This window comes from Phoxinus phoxinus (genome assembly GCF_949152265.1).
Source record: "Phoxinus phoxinus genome assembly, chromosome: 25".
In the NCBI taxonomy this organism is placed as follows: Eukaryota; Metazoa; Chordata; class Actinopteri; order Cypriniformes; family Leuciscidae; genus Phoxinus; species Phoxinus phoxinus.
In genome coordinates, this window is record NC_136900.1 from 21,281,835 (window position 1) to 21,299,666 (window position 17,832).

The window sequence follows — 17,832 nt, forward strand, 5'->3', positions numbered from 1 at the left end:
GAATTTCCATGACTTTTCCTGGTCAATTCAGAAAGCTTTTATTTTAAATAAGCTCTTAGTTGATGGTTGTAGGTAAACATATACATTAAATTACAATATTTCACTTTTTACTGTATTTTTGATCAAATATATTCAGCCTTGGTGAGCATAAGAGACTTCTTTCAAAAACACTGAAACGTTCCCGAAGCCAGACGTCAGACTGGTAGTGTAATGCGGCTGTACCTGTAAGAGGGCTTCTCCTGCTCTAGGTTGCTGAGAGAGTTGGCTTTGAGCACAGGACCAGGGGTGCTCACAGGTTTTGGGAGATCTGTGGGCTGAAGAAGAAAATACATCCGTTCTATCAACACAATGTCATTCACAAACCACATTCTTAAAGCTCCCCAATTATGCTATTTTAAAGGTTACTAGCTTTGTTCTAGAGGCTTCCTACATGCATTTCTCATAATATACATTGCAGCATCAGCTCTTTACTCAAAAGTTTGAAACGGTTCGATAAAGATTCAGTCTCTCTAAACCCCTCCTTTCCGAGAGCCTGATTGGTCAGATGGCTCAGTCTGTTATGATTGGTCAGCTGGCGGCCGTCTGCTCTGATTGGTCAATGACCTAGTTTGTTGTGATTGGGCTACTCTCCTCTGATTGGTCAGCTGGCGCCTGTTGTGATTGGTCAGCTGGCCGTCTGTTGTGATTGGTCTACTCTGCTCTGATTGGTCAGATGGCCGTCTGTTGTGATTGGCCTACTCTGCTCTGATTGGTCAGATGGCCGTCTGTTGTGATTGGTCTACTCTGCTCTGATTGGTCAGATGGCCGTCTGTTGTGATTGGCCTACTCTGCTCTAATTGGTCAGATGGCCGTCTGTTGTGATTGGTCTACTCTGCTCTGATTGGTCAGATGGCCGTCTGTTGTGATTGGCCTACTCTGCTCTAATTGGTCAGATGGCCGTCTGTTGTGATTGGTCTACTCTGCTCTGATTGGTCAGCTGGCCGTCTGTTGTGATTGGCCTACTCTGCTCTGATTGGTCAGCTGGCCGTCTGTTGTGATTGGCCTACTCTGCTCTGATTGGTCAGATGGCCGTCTGTTGTGATAGGTCAATGACCCAGTTTGGTCACAGAAACGAAACACCCATCTGAACTTCAGGTCCGGAGGCTTCCTTAGCACTTGTTACAAAGTATTAGGAACAGCAACAATGGCGTCGGCAATAAACTGAATTTATTGATGACTCGTTTTAGGGAGTTCAGAATAGGTTTTCTTTTGGGAGACAATAACTTCATTTATCTGCACTTGGATCTTTGAAACCTGCAGACCTTTTACATTCAAAAACAGCCATATTACACAGATAATATCTGAAAAAGCATAATAGGGGCACTTTAAAGTCATCACCACAATATTAAGGTGTTATGCATGTTGCGACGTGGCAAATAAACAAGGAGGACAGAAACGTACCCTAATTCCAGCTACATCCGCTGTGTCCTTGGCTCGGTCTACAGACACAGAGCGCTTGTTCTCGAACATTTTGACCCTGTTGAGCACAGACTGGGGCTTCATGGCAGGGTCGTCATCATCATCATCCCTATCCCTGGGTGGAGGCGGCAATGGTTTGGAAGCTGCCGGGTGAGGCGGTTCCCCTGGAGACAAGACGGCCTCGGGTTTGGGAGGCGGAGCGGGAGGTTCCGAGTTCATCACAGGCTCGTGCTGGGGCGCTTTATACGCTCGATTCGGAAGTCCAGGGTTGTACGAGGGTCTCATTGCAGAGTCACCATAATACTGTTTCGGCGGATCAGGGGAGCGATGCGCATTGCCTGGGAAACCATGAGGCTCGTAAGGTGAGCGGGCATCGTAGGAGGCGGGAGGGGGCGGAGGCTCTTCGTAGTGCACCGGTGCAGGTTTAGAGTGCCGTGGCGGGTTATCGTAGCTCATCTGGGGCATACCATCATACTGGGACTGAGGGGGGCTGAAATCCCGGGTGGGGCCGTCCTCGTACGGAGAGCGGGCTTCGTACCCCAGAGGTGCAGGAGGCGGCTGGTGGCCCTGAGGGTAGCCGGGCGCAGGTGGCGGTTGGGGTGACGTCTGCTGGTCGTAAGGGGGCCACTGCTCATTGTAGTGAGGCACGCGGTTGTCGTAGTGCAGGTGCGGGTCGTAATTGTGAGGTTTTGGTTGTGCGTAGCCGCCACCGTCATAGCCATAAGGCGGGTGGTCGTACTGGCGGTATGGCTGTTGGTCCTGGTAGACGGGCTGGTGGCTGTAGGATAGCGAGGTGGGGGGGCCTAAAGGCTGCTGCTGGGGAGGGGGAGGCTTCACACCGTGGTTCACTCGCACCGGCTCATCTAAGCTGTACAGATCCTTTTTGTACATCTGTGAGGGATTAAATGTCAACTGTCAGAAACTGATAGCTAGAAAAGTTTGGATATGAGAATTTAGTGCAAACAGAAGCTCAGTCATTAGAGGAAATTAAATCCAAGATAAGAATATTTTAAAGGGTGAAAAACAGGCAAAGGATTTCAAATGAACTGCAATGAAATTTAAAAATACTAGATTAGCATTTCTTTCTGGAAACACAAGTGCTTGCAAGGTAGTAAAACAGATTTAGGTAAGGCTTTGGTTGCGGAGTGCAAGAAATCAACACATGGCAAAGCCATTTTTGGAGAGTAAAAGCGGCTATAAATAGTCGTCTCAGAAATGCTCACCAACATGAACCATGAAACCAAAGAAAAGAAAATCAATAAAACCAACTTTATTTCTTAACAGAAAAAGTAAATAGGGGAAAAAAATATATTTTACAATCGCAGAAGAACTGCATTTATAATATGGTTAGAAACAAAACATAACTATTAGAAGGCAAGACTAAAAATAGACAAGAAATATTATTATTTTTAAATTAAATATGTAATAAAGTGAATTAATTTTATATAAATACTATATATAAATGCTTGATAAGTATAAACACAGTTGTGCCTTGCAAGCACTAAAATTTAACTCACTCCTGATCAGAAAAAAAAACCAAGACAAAAAAAACAAACATTAATATCGGATTAATTCCTTATGCAATAAAACAAGCATCTTATCTGTTTATTACCCAGCTCTACATTTCTAGTTTGATAAGAAGCCCTTCAAACCTCCACTTGGTAACACTACTTTGATTCGTCATCTTTACTAAAATCTAATAAATTTATAATATGTCCAAGTGGAGCTATAAAGATGCCTTATGTCTTGAAAGGCTCCTTCTCAAGTTTCAAAGTATAGCCTGAAGACAGTAGAGCTGTAAAAGGTCCAACGCCTCCTACAAGTCATTTTAACAGTGAAAATCACAAAAGCTCTTACATAACGTCTTCATCTATGAAAAGAAACACTGGTTATGAAGACATTATGCAGAATTAGTCCAGTTGTTTTCCTTTTACATTGCTGTAAGTACTGTCTGCAGGTTAAATGAACATGCAACTACAGAAGTCCATTCTTGCAAATCAGGGAAAGGTCCGTTTGCAATTCAGTGGCACACGTCTACAGTGCATCTAGCGGCCGTCCGTACAGGTGTGATTCAGGTCAAAGCCAAACGCTACAGTTACGGCTATCACTACAGATTAGGGCCAGGCGATATAGCTCGATAAAAACAACCAAATTTATTTCCACTAGTCTTTTGACGCCATTAAATATTGCAATATTTATGTGTTTGCTCTGAAACAGAGGAAGCACGGTTTAAATTAAACCACAGAAAAACATTCAAAATGATTCATGTACAAACTAAAATGCAGTAAAAATAAAAATCAATAAACTTTTTCTGAAAAAAGATTTTAATAATCATGTTTTACAATTTTTTTTACACTAAATAAACAAAACGAAGAATTATATAAAGCATTATATGCATTTTAATATATGAAAAAATATGACAAACCTTTAGGTGCGTTCACGCCATGTCAAAATTACCGTAATTACAAGCTTCAGACTAGGGCTGTGAAACGATTAATCGCATCCGAAATAAAAGTTTTTCCATAATAAATGTGTGTGTACTGTGTATAATTATTTGGTGTGTATATATATATATATATATATATATATATAAAAAAATACACACACGTGCATGTATATATTTAAGAAAAATTTGTTATTTAGATATTTATATATAAATCTACATACAGTATATACATGCAAATATTTCTTAAATATATACAAGCATGTGTGAGTAGAACGTCACGGGTATTTTACAGTTAACTACGGAAATGGCGTGAACGCAGCTTATTAGCGATAACGCCAAAGGATCAATGAAACACAGATATGAATTGACTCCTTTTAGTGGACAGTTTGTACTGATTCAAGGAAATAATTCAAATTTGAAAAAGACAAACTCTTAAATTCTTAACTTAATTACTTAACTAAAACCTAAATATTAAAAACCAAGTTACATATAAATCAAAGACAAGGACGGAAACTAGTCTAAAGGTGTGGTCACATTTATCATTGTTTTGTGCATTTTTGCTGGCGAAATCCAGACAATTTTAATCCACGCAATCAGGAATTCCATAAAGATTCGATGCATTGACCGACTGAAAGCGACTTCCGTGTCATTCAATACACTATTAGCAAACTTTTTTTGGCCACGAAATTTTTCGCTAATGTGACAATCTTCAGGAAATGTATAAAAAGCGCATTAAAAACCATCGCAACACACGTTCACAAAGTCGCTTTAAATTGCCGTCGCAAATATAACATGATTATTCAATATATCGCCCAGCCCTACTACAGACAGAACAAGCTGCAAGAAACATCATAAATCAGGAGCCATGCAAGAGGAAGTACGAGGCACCGTGGGAGGACTTATGCAACGGGCCCTCGTCCTCCTGTGGTGCATGTGTACCAGTTACACAGTCTCTGGCGTAGTGTCAGAGGAACACACGCAGCACACGCGTGGGGTGGGCGGAGCATTCATGCAGACGGTGGAGTGGGAGGAGTCAAAGAAAAGAGTGATAGACACAGGCAAGGTTGAAAAAGAGAGAGCTGGGCTGAACCGGGCCGAAACGGGCCGGGAGCGGGTCCAGCTTCCGGTTGTGCTGGTACCTTTGGATCTGGGCCAGGAGGAAGCAACTGGTGGGGGTCGTGTGTTGGGGGCTGAGCGAGCTCAGGTTCGGGCTGGGGGTCGGGAACGGGGACGGGGCTGTTAAGGGAGTCGGCCTGAGGGGTGCCAGGCAGCTCCTCTGGGTTCGTACCCGCTAGTGGTGTGGAGGGTTCGACAGCAGGGGACGCTGCTGCCACTGCAGAGGGAGGGGGCGGAGAGGCCTGAGCCTCGGCTTGCTGTGGAGTACGGGGCAAAGAGGTTACAGACACACGCCGCCAACAGCACCAGCTACAACTAGCAGCTACGACCACCAAACTAGCTCACACGAAGTGTGTATCAGAATCAAATAGTGTCTTTAGCTTTACAGGAAGCAGAAAAATAGGTAGTGGTCCAGTCCTGCTGCATATGCAGTTTAAAATATTATTGGGTAGAAAATTAAGGTTTACATTTCAGATAACGTCCCAAAGGAAGGTAAATGGGGTTTTTGGCATTTCTACTATGCAGTGCATTTTCACGTTCGGATCATTTATTTTCATATTGAACTCACAGTCTTATATAATTGGCAATCAATTTAAAAAACCTTTCCTGTCCTCAATTTCAGTTTTCTGTATATCCTAATGACTAACTGTATCCTTTGAACAGTTACTTAATTATGATCCTCCAGAAGTGACATCAGCACAAAAATCAGAAAGCATTAACAAACGATTTTATGTAATTCTGTGATTTTGTGTTATTAATTGGTTTGTCTGACTTACATTATAGATCTTCTATACATTATAGAAATTACGGTAGTTATATTTAAAAATAAAAAAAACACAAAAAAAACCCTGTAAACGGATATTTAGCTTACATAAGCTACATAAATATAAATTTAGCAAGCCAACAGGCTAGCTATTTAGCAAGCTAGCACCCCTATGTAAGGTAAACAAATAATGAATAATTTTTTTTTTATAAAATAAAACAACCAAGCTGACAAGCTAACTTTCTTCACTAAGCAATGGCTGACTTTAGATCCAGAAAGTTTCCATCATGTTCATTTTCTTGTCAGTGTGTGATGAAGTTATATATTTTTTTTTCTTCATTAAGTTCCCGAGTGTCTTTTATACAAATACTTCATTAAATTACAACACGTGTATTAATTTTTTTAAGTTAGAAAGTTCAAAAAGCACTGCATAGCAGAAATGACCAATATTATGCTAAAACTTCGAGAAGTCCCTCTAAAATGAACAAAGTAACCAACACACACATAATGGTGCTTCTATTCCGTACCTGCTGAGGCGCTGCCATTTTAAACCCAGCCGGGTCGATGCGGTTAACCGGCTCTGGTTGCGGCACAGCATGCTGGTAGCTCGGGTACCCGGCTGCGTCCTGGATGACCGGCGGGTCCTCTCGGACGGGTTCGGATGAGCGCGTGATGGCAGGCTCGCTGGGCAGGCCCACCTCATCGTTCATGGTCTCATCCAGCTCCTGGTCGGTGTAGGCGCCGCCCTCCGTATCGGTGTCTTCGTAGTCGGACGTGTGGCGGCTGTCAGTGCTGTACATGCTGTACTCGCTGCCCGGTGCCGAGAGGTAGGAGAGGCGGTCGTCGTGGATATCAAGGTCATCGTCAGGAGCACCATCTGCCTGCAGGCCGAGAGGGGGAGGGAGGGATGTTTAGGATGAGTTTGATGACCCACAGATGCATTACAAAAAAGCCTTGGACTACACTGTGCAAAAGCAGGACTAATGCTCTGAGTGAAAAAAATTTTTTTTCTTTTTTTCTTTCTTTTTTTTCACTATAATAAATTATAAATATTATTACACAGCTACTTACCAAATAAATATATAAAGACATGAAATATTGTTTTGAGCTGAAATTATTTTAGGGTTGCACAATATATTTGTACCATATCGGATATCGGCCGATATTAAACTTTTTATTTATTTATTATTATTCAGTTTATTTAAATAGGGACAGATACAATAACATAGATAAACTTAACAGTCATCCGATGTATGTATCATAGTGTTTTTAGCTAAAGCTAATTCTCGACACTTGTCCCTAGTAGGGCTTTTTTGATAAAAAATACAGTTTAACAATATTAAAAACAAATGAGATACGATGTAAGAAAATAAAAAAAGACAAAAAGCATACAGACAGGGCAAAGTGTAGAGACTAAATATGAGTACAGTGTTGTTCCTGAATTAACCACGATTTGGGGGGGGGGGGGGGGGGGGGGGGCTAGACAAAGAAGCAACACATCTGGATATTTGGACAGAGAACTGTAGAGAAACTTACCTTGCCCTCTGAGACCCAAACCAACTGGTTCTGTTGCTGCTGGATGGTCTCTTTCAAAGCGCCGTACCACCCGTCGTTCATGTTGTTCAAGTTGATGGTGGCTAAAAGGAAGCAGAGTCGCAATTAATTATGTAAGCAAATCTTAGCATTGTGCTAATAACTAACAACTAGTGCAATCCTACCCATTAAAAATAATAAGTGGTGACCTATGACTTAAATGTCAGTCTTTTCCTCACACAAAGCTACTTTAGACTACGTTTATGGTCCTTTTGAATCCTTTTTGAAGCTTGCAAAAGTCCAAGTCCTTTATTCACTTTCATTATATGGACAAGTCCATTTAAGGCCATTATATGGAGAATGTCTCCTTTTGTGTTCCACGGACTAAAGAAAGTTATAATTTTGCAACGACGTGCCGTTATTTTGATGTTTTGGTCTACTCACTGGTGAAGAGATGATGGTTGTTCTTTCTCAGTTTGAGAGCGCGCTCGTACAGCTTCCGGGCGCTCTTCCTGGACTCGGAACAGAGCCTGGTCCTCATGTTCTTGACACCCTGCTTGCTGTCTGGATTCAGGAACACCACGATGGGGTACCACTGAGCGTAGTTCAGACGATCCACCGCGTTGGGTGTGATGTCCAGCACGGCATGCTTGTCCTAGCAGTACAAACAGAATCATGAAACACCAGCTGTGTCTTTGCTCACGAGCTGAGCTGAAGGAAAGCGGGATGGCAGTTATAAACTAAATTACTCCATACTCACTCGGTCAATGATCTGTTTAATGGTATGGAGACGGATGATTCCAGAGCTGCGCTGGTCTGTCCCCGCGTCTCTGGGTTCACTCTCTGAGAGGAGGAGGAGAAGACAGATTTATACAGATTCACCTTCTAAATATTAAAGAAAAAAATGACATAAAATCTCAGTACACAAAACTCACTTGCAAGATCAAAGAGGGCAGCCTCCTCTCTCGACAGTTTCTCTCTTGCGACATCCGCAATAGGCCCGAAAATGACCACTGGCCTCAAGAAACCAGCTTTTATGCAGGAGAAACAACAGGTTAACTAGATTTATACAAACCGGCTGTCCTTCAATGTAAATCTATCAGATTATTTCCTGCAAACATCAACAGATGAACTGAAACTGATTAGCAAGGCTTAAAAACAATAGATGTCCAAACCACAAATAACTTGAGCAACTAAAATGCCGGCTATAAGAGCAGGTGCCGTACCTTCTCTAAGCACCACTCTTTCATAAGCAGGGAACTTTGTTTGGACGGGCTGAGCGGAAAGGTCCTCTCTGCTCTTCCTCAGGTTTCGTTTGGAGCTACGGAGGCCTCTGAACCTCCAGAAGTCGGCCCGATCCCCTCCTGGAGTCTTTGGGAGAGTGTACTGGACACTCGAGAGCTGCTCAGCCCTGCAGGATACAAAACATCAGGCCAAATTTGAATGACAACACTTCAAACAAGCATGACTGAATGCCAACCAATACAAATGGTTTCAGTACCTATTCTTGTTGGGGATGATGCCCCGCTCCACCTCCTGGTGGTTCTTGCCGATGCGGATGGCGAGCCAGGAGCCCAGTTTGCCATTGTAAAGGGTGTCAACCACTCTAAAGACCTCACCCTTGTTGAAGCTCAGGCCGTAGGGCGACTCCTTCTCATACTCAAAATGGGTCCTGATGTAGAACGAGTCACCAACGTCGGACTCTACAATGCGCCGGTACACTGGGAAACAAAGAAAATATATTATTATTAGTTAGCAGTCCTGCTAAAAAACTTGAACCAGTGGTTTTGCTGGCCAGTCTAACAAGTGCCCCAAATTACTTGCTTGGTGGTTTTCTTGAGTAGGTTGTAAAAGATTCCTTCCCTCCACAGAATCTTTTTGCCCTTAGACATTATATTACCAAAACCAAAATAGTCAAATTAAACTTTACTTTGTGTTGTCAGTTAACTTTCGGTTGATAAGATAGCTAGTAAGCCAAGTTGTTACCTTGCCTAAGCATATGGGTATCTGGTTAAAAATGAGAGATTAGCTAGAATAAGATATCATGATAACACGTTGATTTTTGATCAGGCATTGACAACTTGGCTAACTAGCTTACCATAGCACTAACTGGTTACAAAACATTAAAATAACACTCATTTTCACACATTTACATGTGGTGCTCACTGCAGAACCGAACGACATCCAGCTCCACCTCTCTGGACGATTAAAATCCCATAAAAATGACATTCAGAGAAGGGCTCTTCTCCCATGGCTGTGCAGTGAGCAGCATCTCCACATTTAAGCAATTAGGCCATAAAGAATTGATTGGATATAATCAAGCTAGGTTATGATATTATTGGATGAATTAGTTTGTAAATGAAAATACATTAACATGCTCTTCCTCTATTGCTACTTTTATTTTCTGCTGATGTTACAACTAAAAAGCTATTAAAGGATAATTCCGGTATTTAACATCTTGAGTCTATATTGTAGTTTGTTTTGGATGAACAAGAGTGGTGGACAACATTTTTTTGACAATGGTTCCTCTCTCGAGTTTTTGACTATAAAAGAATTGGCCATGGACCCATTTAACATTGGAGTCAATGGGCATGTCCGAAAATGTCATTAAAACAACCAATAATGTTCGTTTACAAAACTGTTAAACTCACCGAGTGATTAGTGATGTTAGTTGATGTTCCAGAAACAAAAAGTTTTGCGAAATACAGTTTCTGTCGTGTTTTATTCGTCATTTTGTAAAATCCCATTGAATTCTGTTGAAGGACTGAGTGCTCGTTAATATAAATGCGCTACCGGAAACGGAAAGGGGGCTGTTTACATTTGGTCGATGTAGTCTTTTTGCTCGCTTCCGTTTCTCATAAGGCTAGCGAGCAGAGCAACTGTGCTCCGGGAGAGTAAGCGAAATAAACAAACAAAACCTTCATTCATTGTTACTTGTAATATGAAGTTGAACTCGACTGTGACCGTGAGTGTCCCGCGAGACATAAACATCGGTTATCGCCATCAAGTGGTCGGGAGTGTGCTAACGCTTCAGATTCAAATATTGAGCGGAAGTTACACAGTTGTGAAGTGTCTGAAAAAATAGTTCCACTATAGCAAAATAAACGGATTGGAATCATATATTGCGACGATATATTGTTTATAATCATCAACGAACACCACTAACCACTCGGTGAGTTTAACAGTTTTGTAAACGAACATTATTGGCTGTTTTAATGACATTTTCGGACATGCCCATTGACTCCAATGTTAAATGGGTCCATGGCCAATTCAAAACTCGAGAGAGGATCCATTGTCAAAAAAAAATGTTGTCCACCACTCTTATTCATCCAAAACAAACTACAATATAGACTCAAGGTGTTAAATACCGGAATTATCCTTTAAGGCATTGTTGTAACAAACTCAAATAAGTCTGTCCATTCTGGAACTTTTGTTGATCTAATCAATTCCTAATGGATAAAAATCAAGCCTGCCCTAAATCAAGTCACGTATACCAAGACCTGACAGATTGCATCCTCACCATCTTTCTTTTTCTGGGCTAAGATGGTGACCTCCTCTCCTTTGGGCAGGTCCAGCAGAAACAGCACTGCCTCCTCACGGATGATGTTCGCGAAATCCACGTTGTTTACCTGGAAAGGGTCCGAAGAAGAGCTAATTAGAACAAAAAACCCTCCTCTCTAAAAGGGACTAATGAATGGGCAGAAAGTTTGTGAAAAAAGTGTGATTGTGTGGTGGGTGGTGAGGTTTGAGAGAAAAGGGAAAGTGACAAATGTTCTGAATAAAGAATAAGCATGTTGGAAAAACCCAGCGAGGAAAAGAAAGAGGCTGCGTTTGGCAGCGAGGTGAAGGAAACCAACGTCACCGGGGAAACCATCCTGAGAGAAGGCAAGCATCTTCACACACTGAGGTTTAATGGCATCTGTACAGCACAAGAGGGACATTTTGGAAGGGGGAACCGCCATAAAACTAAGACTGCCATTAAAGAGCCCGTAAACAGAAGGTTATAAAAGCCGGGACACCAAATCTCCCTTCACCCACAGGCCTTTAAGAGTCCCACTCCGGTTATTCATCACAAGAGCTAAACGCCACCACAAACAACAGGCTGAACGGCTAAGAAACTGTAAGAGATGCAATAGCTTGAGCACAAACCAAGCAGGTATAAAAATCAGATGCACATACACACGTTGTGTTTTCATGTTTTATAGGGACTTTTCATAAAGGTAACGATTTTTATACTGTACAAACTGTATACATTTAATCCCCTTACACTAACCCTACCCATTACACAATAACTGCATTTTTTATATTTGCACAAAAACACTTGTATGATTTATAAGCCGTTAGGGACCGTTCGGTATTTATGGAATGGGCCACCGGAGGAAAATAGGGGAGGGTCATGCCTTTTTATTCTTTGTTGAGGGGAGGGTCATCCAACTTTTTTTAGTCTAGGGGGAGGGTCACCCAACTTTTGTATTCATGAAAACAACAAACTTTCAAAGTGGCTTGTTTTGTGGATATTTTTCCATGTAGCTCTCTCATTCTCGGTCCCCCCATAGCTAGCAGATGGGTCTGACCCAACAAAAATCAGACGCGAAAGATCAAGTCCAGTTTGGCGCTGTTTGACAGTGCGCGCGCGCTCAGAAAAAGTGCATCATGTCAGAACAGAACGCCAATGAAATGTTTACCACGAGCAAATAATAAACTTTTGTGATTGCGAATCACAAGCAGTGTCCTGTGAGTGTGTCCTACGTCGATGTAGCCTACGTCGAGTTTGGGACTGAGGCGCCAGAACTGCAGCTGATAGATGTGCACTGTGGTGTGTGTGATAGCGATACTACCACATTTCTTCAAAAGCAGATCGTGGAGATATTAAATCATCCACGATCAAAAATTGTGATATCGCATAAGGACAAGTAGGCTATAAAACAACTGTTAGGCTATCATGTCTGAAAACAAACACAAATAACGCGTGTGCTACATTAGCTGTTTACACCTGGCCACTTCATGCGTTTTCTCAGATCGGATAGCTATCTGATTTATCAAAACGATTCCATTTACACCTGGTGTGGTCGCATAAATGCGTTTTTGCAAAACGGATTTAAATCCTATCTTCAATTCTTCAAATAGTTTGCACGTTGGCTCATCTGCAATGATGCGTGTTGCAGTAGCGTCGTCATGTCTGGCTATAACATGACATAAAGCCTATAACACGCTCTCACGTTTATTTTTATTTTATTGCATTTTTTGGGAGGAGTACAATTTACATATGTGGTTTCAACAACCAGATGCATTTACACTTGTTCCGTTTTGTCTGGAATGTGGCCCAGACCTCCCCTGAAGTGGTTTGAGCGATCGGATTCAAATCAGTCTCGAATGCGTTTCGGAGGGCATTTGTACCTGGTCTTTTCTAGGGCTGGGTACCGAGTCTCGATAGTTTTTAGGTATCGACCGAATTGCCTCGATACTATCGAGTATCGAAAAATGGCATGTTGTTCGGTTCCAGATTTCGATACCGCGCACATACTCATATGAGACGCGCGCGCACGCACAAACTCGACGCGCATACTTGTATGAGACGCGAGGACACACACACAAACTCTCCGCGCACATATTCATATGAGACGCGAGCACACACACACAAACTCTCCGCGTACATATTCATATGAGACGCGAGCACACACACAAACTCTCCGCATACATATTAATATGAGACGCGAGCACACACACAAACTCTCCGCGTACATATTAATATGAGACGCGAGCACACACACAAACTCTCCGCGTACATATTAATATGAGACGCGAGCACACACACAAACTCTCCGCGTACATATTAATATGAGACGCGAGGACACACACATAATAGGCTACCTTAAAGATGTGGAAAAGTCGATCAAAAGTGTGGGTACATTTCTCCAGACTCGATGCCAACAGCGCGCGATGCAGTATTTGCGGTAAAATAATTGCTGCAAAGACCGATAAATACGATGAAGACCTTGACAGTGCACGGAGTAAACATAAGAGCAGAAAGTTGCTCTTATGCTCTTCGACTGGTAGAAGAGATACCTTGTTGATCTGACAGTGTTTATATTGCAATAAATAATAACCTACTGAATGTACACTGCCGTTCAAAAATGTGTTGGTTTACTTGGCTAGTCAGAATAATTTTTTTTCAGTAAGGATGCATTAAAGTTATCAAAGGTGACATTTAAACATGTGTAATGTTACAAAATATTTCGTTTTTAAATAAATGCTTTTCTTTTGAATTTTTTAGTCATCAAAAAATCATGAAAAAATGTAGGCCTATCATAGTTTCCAAAATACTTTTGGATATACTAATTAAATAATGTCAAATATAGTAAATGTATTGTTGCCATATACTAAAAATTTGACTAGTCGCACGTTAATTTCTGCTTAAATACTGCATGGGATATAGCCCATTCTGCGCTCAAGCGCATGTATAATCTTGCCGCAAAAACAGGCTAATTATAATAAATATGTATTTAAAAATAACGATGCATTTTAATTGTTTATTAATAAACTCTTTTTTTCTAAATCAGTGTCCGCTGCAAACATGTCTCCATACATCTCCGCTGTAAAGTGCGCCTTTAAGAGAAATGCATCTTTCATACAGATTACATCAGATGATATTTGCTTTCGATTTGATTTTTTTCGTTTTTAAAAGTGGACATATCAAGCTTTATATAGATATTTTTTTCATATATTTGAGGCTAGTATGCTATATAGCCTACGATATGTTTCTGTTATTTATTTTTTTTTGACGCGCTACAGTTCACGGAGACCATGAAAGCGCGCCCTGGTTGTTTTATTTTATTTTACGAAAGCAAAACGTTTTCTTGTTATTGTGAGTTTACACAAATAAAAGTATTGCGACTGATGCATTATTCTTTTCTGTATGGCCATAAATAGAGTATTTTAAGTTGTTTCCACTGTTGATCGCATCGGCGCCTCCATGTCATGCAGTGCGCGCTACACACTCTTGGTTATGCCCCTAAGAACAGCGAACAAATATCTAGGTTAATGTTAGAGTGAGCGGCCATGCCAGACGGATAATCCTCATGTTTAACAAATCAAATCATGCAGTTTCTACCGCGAGTCAGCGCTGCGCCAGTTTGAAAAAGGCGGGTGTGCAGGAGTCTTTTAATGAACGTTTGGTGTAGGTCTAGGCATAGAGATATCTGAACATCTTTGCCAAGCGCAAACCATTACAAAAGTAATAATCAATAAATGATCGGGGAGGGAGGGTCATGCCTTTTTTCACAATCATTTTGGAGGGTCATAGAAAAATTTATTGCTGGCGAAGGGAGGGTCAAGTCTTTTTTGACTATTGATCTCAAAACTCCTCCGGTGGCCCCTTAAATAAATAACGAACAGTCCCTTACCAAAAAATGTCCCCACAAGGACAAGTATTTCGGGTATTGCCATCTTTGTGGGGACATTTTGTCCCCATAATGTAGGGTTTACAAGGCCACACACACACACGGCAGCAAATCATGCTGACGACTCATACCAATTATTAGCAAAAAGTTAAGGCAGCATCACATGAATATTTTGCAAGATGATTCTGTGGTTAACTCAAAATTCAAGACAGAAAAGGATTCTATATTATAATTTTTTTTTATACAATATTGAAATGTATCATAAGAAAACGGTTCGAATAGGCTAAATAAATAACTATTTTACCTATTTTTATTACAAAAATGCATATTATATTATTATAAAAATGGCTTGTGAAGTATTTTTCACATTCATATTTATAAGCCTTTAATGTGCACTCATCTTTATGAGAGAATTATCTACATGAAGCACAAGTAATCAAATCAAGAAAAAAAGTTCAATATTCATAAACACTTCATTTCAAAAGTTTGGGGTCAGTAAGATTTTTAATTAAGGCCGGGGTATACTTCATTTTCTGCGTTCCGCTTCGTCTTGCGCACAGTTGATAAGTATAATCCTTTGGCTATGAGCATGGAAAGACACGTTCGTGCATGCGCACTATCAAGTTAATAATAAGAAATGTTTCTTGAGCAGCAAATCATCATATTAGAATGATTTCTGAAGGATCATGTGACACTGAATTCAGCTTTGATCTCAGGAATAAATTAGAGTTTTAAATATATTCAAACAGAACAGTTAAGTGTACCGGTAATAATATTTCACAATATTAATGTATTTTTCATAAAAAAGATGCAGCCTTAGTGTCAGTGTTAGACTTCTTTCAAAATATTAAAGAACCCAACATTTTTAACAGTAGTGCATTTATAAATATACTTCATACATTTATACACAAGTTGTTTGAGAGTGAAAAGAGACCAACTCTTTTACATCATTCGTAATGCTTCATGGGAGTGGACAGTTAGTGTCGAGTTCTTTTGCCATAGTTCTTGCTTCCACAGTAACGGTGACTGGTGATTGGTGGATCACTAGCAACCAAAAGCACAGTCTCCTGATGACCTTTTGAAGAAGCTGCCTATGTAGACTGAAGTTTTTGCAGTAATTAATCAGTGAACTCACCCTGAGAATCTGGTCTCCCTCCTCCAGGCCCTCTTTAGCAGCAGGACTGTCCTCCAGAACTCCCGCCACAAATATCCCGACATCATTCCCACCAGCGAGTCTCAATCCAACACTCTCGCCCTTCTTAAACTTCACCAGCTTCATGCTCGGCCTGAGGGTGGACACACAAACATGCATCTAGGGACGTTTCATTCCCAACATCTCTACAACAGTTTTGGGTTTGGGCAAGTTGGTGAGACGCACCGTAAAATGCTGTCATCATTTGTGACGCTGGGCACGGGGGCGTCTGCCGGACTAACAGGCAGGTCCACGTCAGGCTGGCCGGGTTGAGCGTACACAGGCTTGGGCTCTGAGGACATCAAAGCACATTGAATAGCTGAGTAAAATACGCACACACACAGAATTGTCACCACATGAGCTTGTAGCACACTGGGAGGTCAAAGACGCCCAGCGGGACGAAGCAGGTGGGAAGACACTGTCACCACTGACAAACTCCCGCTGCTCATCACCACCTGCGCACAAACACAAGCCCACGTGCACAGGCAGAGACTGTTCGATCAGTGTATCCATGTGTAATGACCTCTGACCTGGCAGAGGGGGGAGCTGTTTCTCTTCTCTGGCTGCGCTCTGCTCTTTCGGCATCTCCTCCACCATCTTAGCAGGTAGAGGAAGCGGCCCAGCCTTGGAGATCCTGTCTTCATCACGGCTCCTGTGACTGGGGGTGTAAAGCAGAAAAGCCGTTAGAATCCCACACAGTCACGTATTAGTCTTTGATGAGCGTAAATGTAGTAAATCTGTGGATGAATGATTCTTTGAAGTTGTTTCTTTTTAATGATTTGGTCAAACCGACATGAGAAGCTATTTAAAAAAGTGGACTGTGTGTGGCAAGTTTGTTTTGAAGTAAAACAATAAGGGGAGTGATATGTTTGAACCATAAGCAATGCAAATTTCTCAATTCTCAGAACGAATCTTCTTCAACTTAGACTTAAAAATGAGTTTTAATAATATAAAATAAAATTAGAAAAAAAAAATGTGCTCAACTAGTGTGACATCAAACTCCAATATCTACATTTACATGATGTACAACTAAAAAAACAAACACTGATTTGTAAAATGTATCGATAATAATATTGACTTTTGGCAGTGTTGAATGATGAATCAGTTTTGAATGATGATTAGTGAATCAGTCTTCTGAATTCATTGAAATAATCTAAATGAACCAAATCTCTAACATGAAACAGACTTCCCAAATTGATTTCACTAACTTCCAATTATTGATTTCACTAACTTCCAATTATTGATTTCACTAACTTCCAATTATTGATTCACTAAATACTTATTTTCTTAGAAAAAGGGACATACAAATAGCCAAACTACTGGAAATATTTTTGAACGATGACTGAAACTTTTTTTCTTTCTCTTCAAACAAACCAAATCACTAAAATGAATCAGACCTCCCAAAATCAACTTTACTGACTAGTAACCATATACAAATATCTGATCAGACAGATATAAAGATCAGAGATTAAATATGGACTTTATGAACACATAAAATGCCTAATATCTGGAAACACTTTCTTAACTAACACTTTAAACTAATCCGTTTTTTTTACTAAAATGTGCTCAAATTAATCAGATATATCAAATTCAAAGCTAAACGTATTTTCTCCAAAGGCCACAAACATTCTCGACACAAGTACCCAAACGCAAATGTGAACGCTTGGCAAACTAAATCGCTATCAGAATATCAATGAAGTAGTTTAACATGCAATCTTGTGTTGTTGTGGCGGTAACCGACCCCAGTACTCCAGGCGGCGATAGAGTTACCCTCATATATCTGTGCTATTAAAACCAGAGGTCAAGCATTGAACTTGCTGGACAAGATTTTTAAATTGTTGCTCCACTATGACAGTAGTTGACCTGAAAGAACTGACACTTTACGCGAATATCCACTATAGCGCCCCTTGTGGCAACTCTGTGT

At 40.9% G+C, this 17,832-nt stretch overlaps 1 protein-coding gene across 15 annotated transcripts in view; it reads right to left on the bottom strand.

Annotated features, from left to right (window-relative positions):
- tjp1b (tight junction protein 1b) overlaps positions 1-17,832 on the bottom strand; it is a 132,375-nt gene that overhangs the window by 6,606 nt on the left and 107,937 nt on the right. For 12 of the 15 annotated variants that reach the window (XM_079603814.1, XM_079603819.1, XM_079603813.1 and 9 more), the window contains 14 exons: positions 16,439-16,566; positions 16,095-16,200; positions 15,852-16,002; positions 10,837-10,945; positions 8,818-9,037; positions 8,543-8,727; positions 8,252-8,347; positions 8,077-8,159; positions 7,761-7,971; positions 7,320-7,420; positions 6,311-6,664; positions 5,044-5,277; positions 1,441-2,349; positions 223-314 (listed from right to left, as the gene is read on the bottom strand). In XM_079603814.1, coding sequence (XP_079459940.1) covers positions 223-314; positions 1,441-2,349; positions 5,044-5,277; positions 6,311-6,664; positions 7,320-7,420; positions 7,761-7,971; positions 8,077-8,159; positions 8,252-8,347; positions 8,543-8,727; positions 8,818-9,037; positions 10,837-10,945; positions 15,852-16,002; positions 16,095-16,200; positions 16,439-16,566 — 2,979 coding nt within the window. The remainder of the gene's footprint in view (positions 1-222; positions 315-1,440; positions 2,350-5,043; positions 5,278-6,310; positions 6,665-7,319; positions 7,421-7,760; positions 7,972-8,076; positions 8,160-8,251; positions 8,348-8,542; positions 8,728-8,817; positions 9,038-10,836; positions 10,946-15,851; positions 16,003-16,094; positions 16,201-16,438; positions 16,567-17,832) is intronic. The other 3 variants (XM_079603822.1, XM_079603821.1, XM_079603820.1) reach the window with 1 other exon arrangement.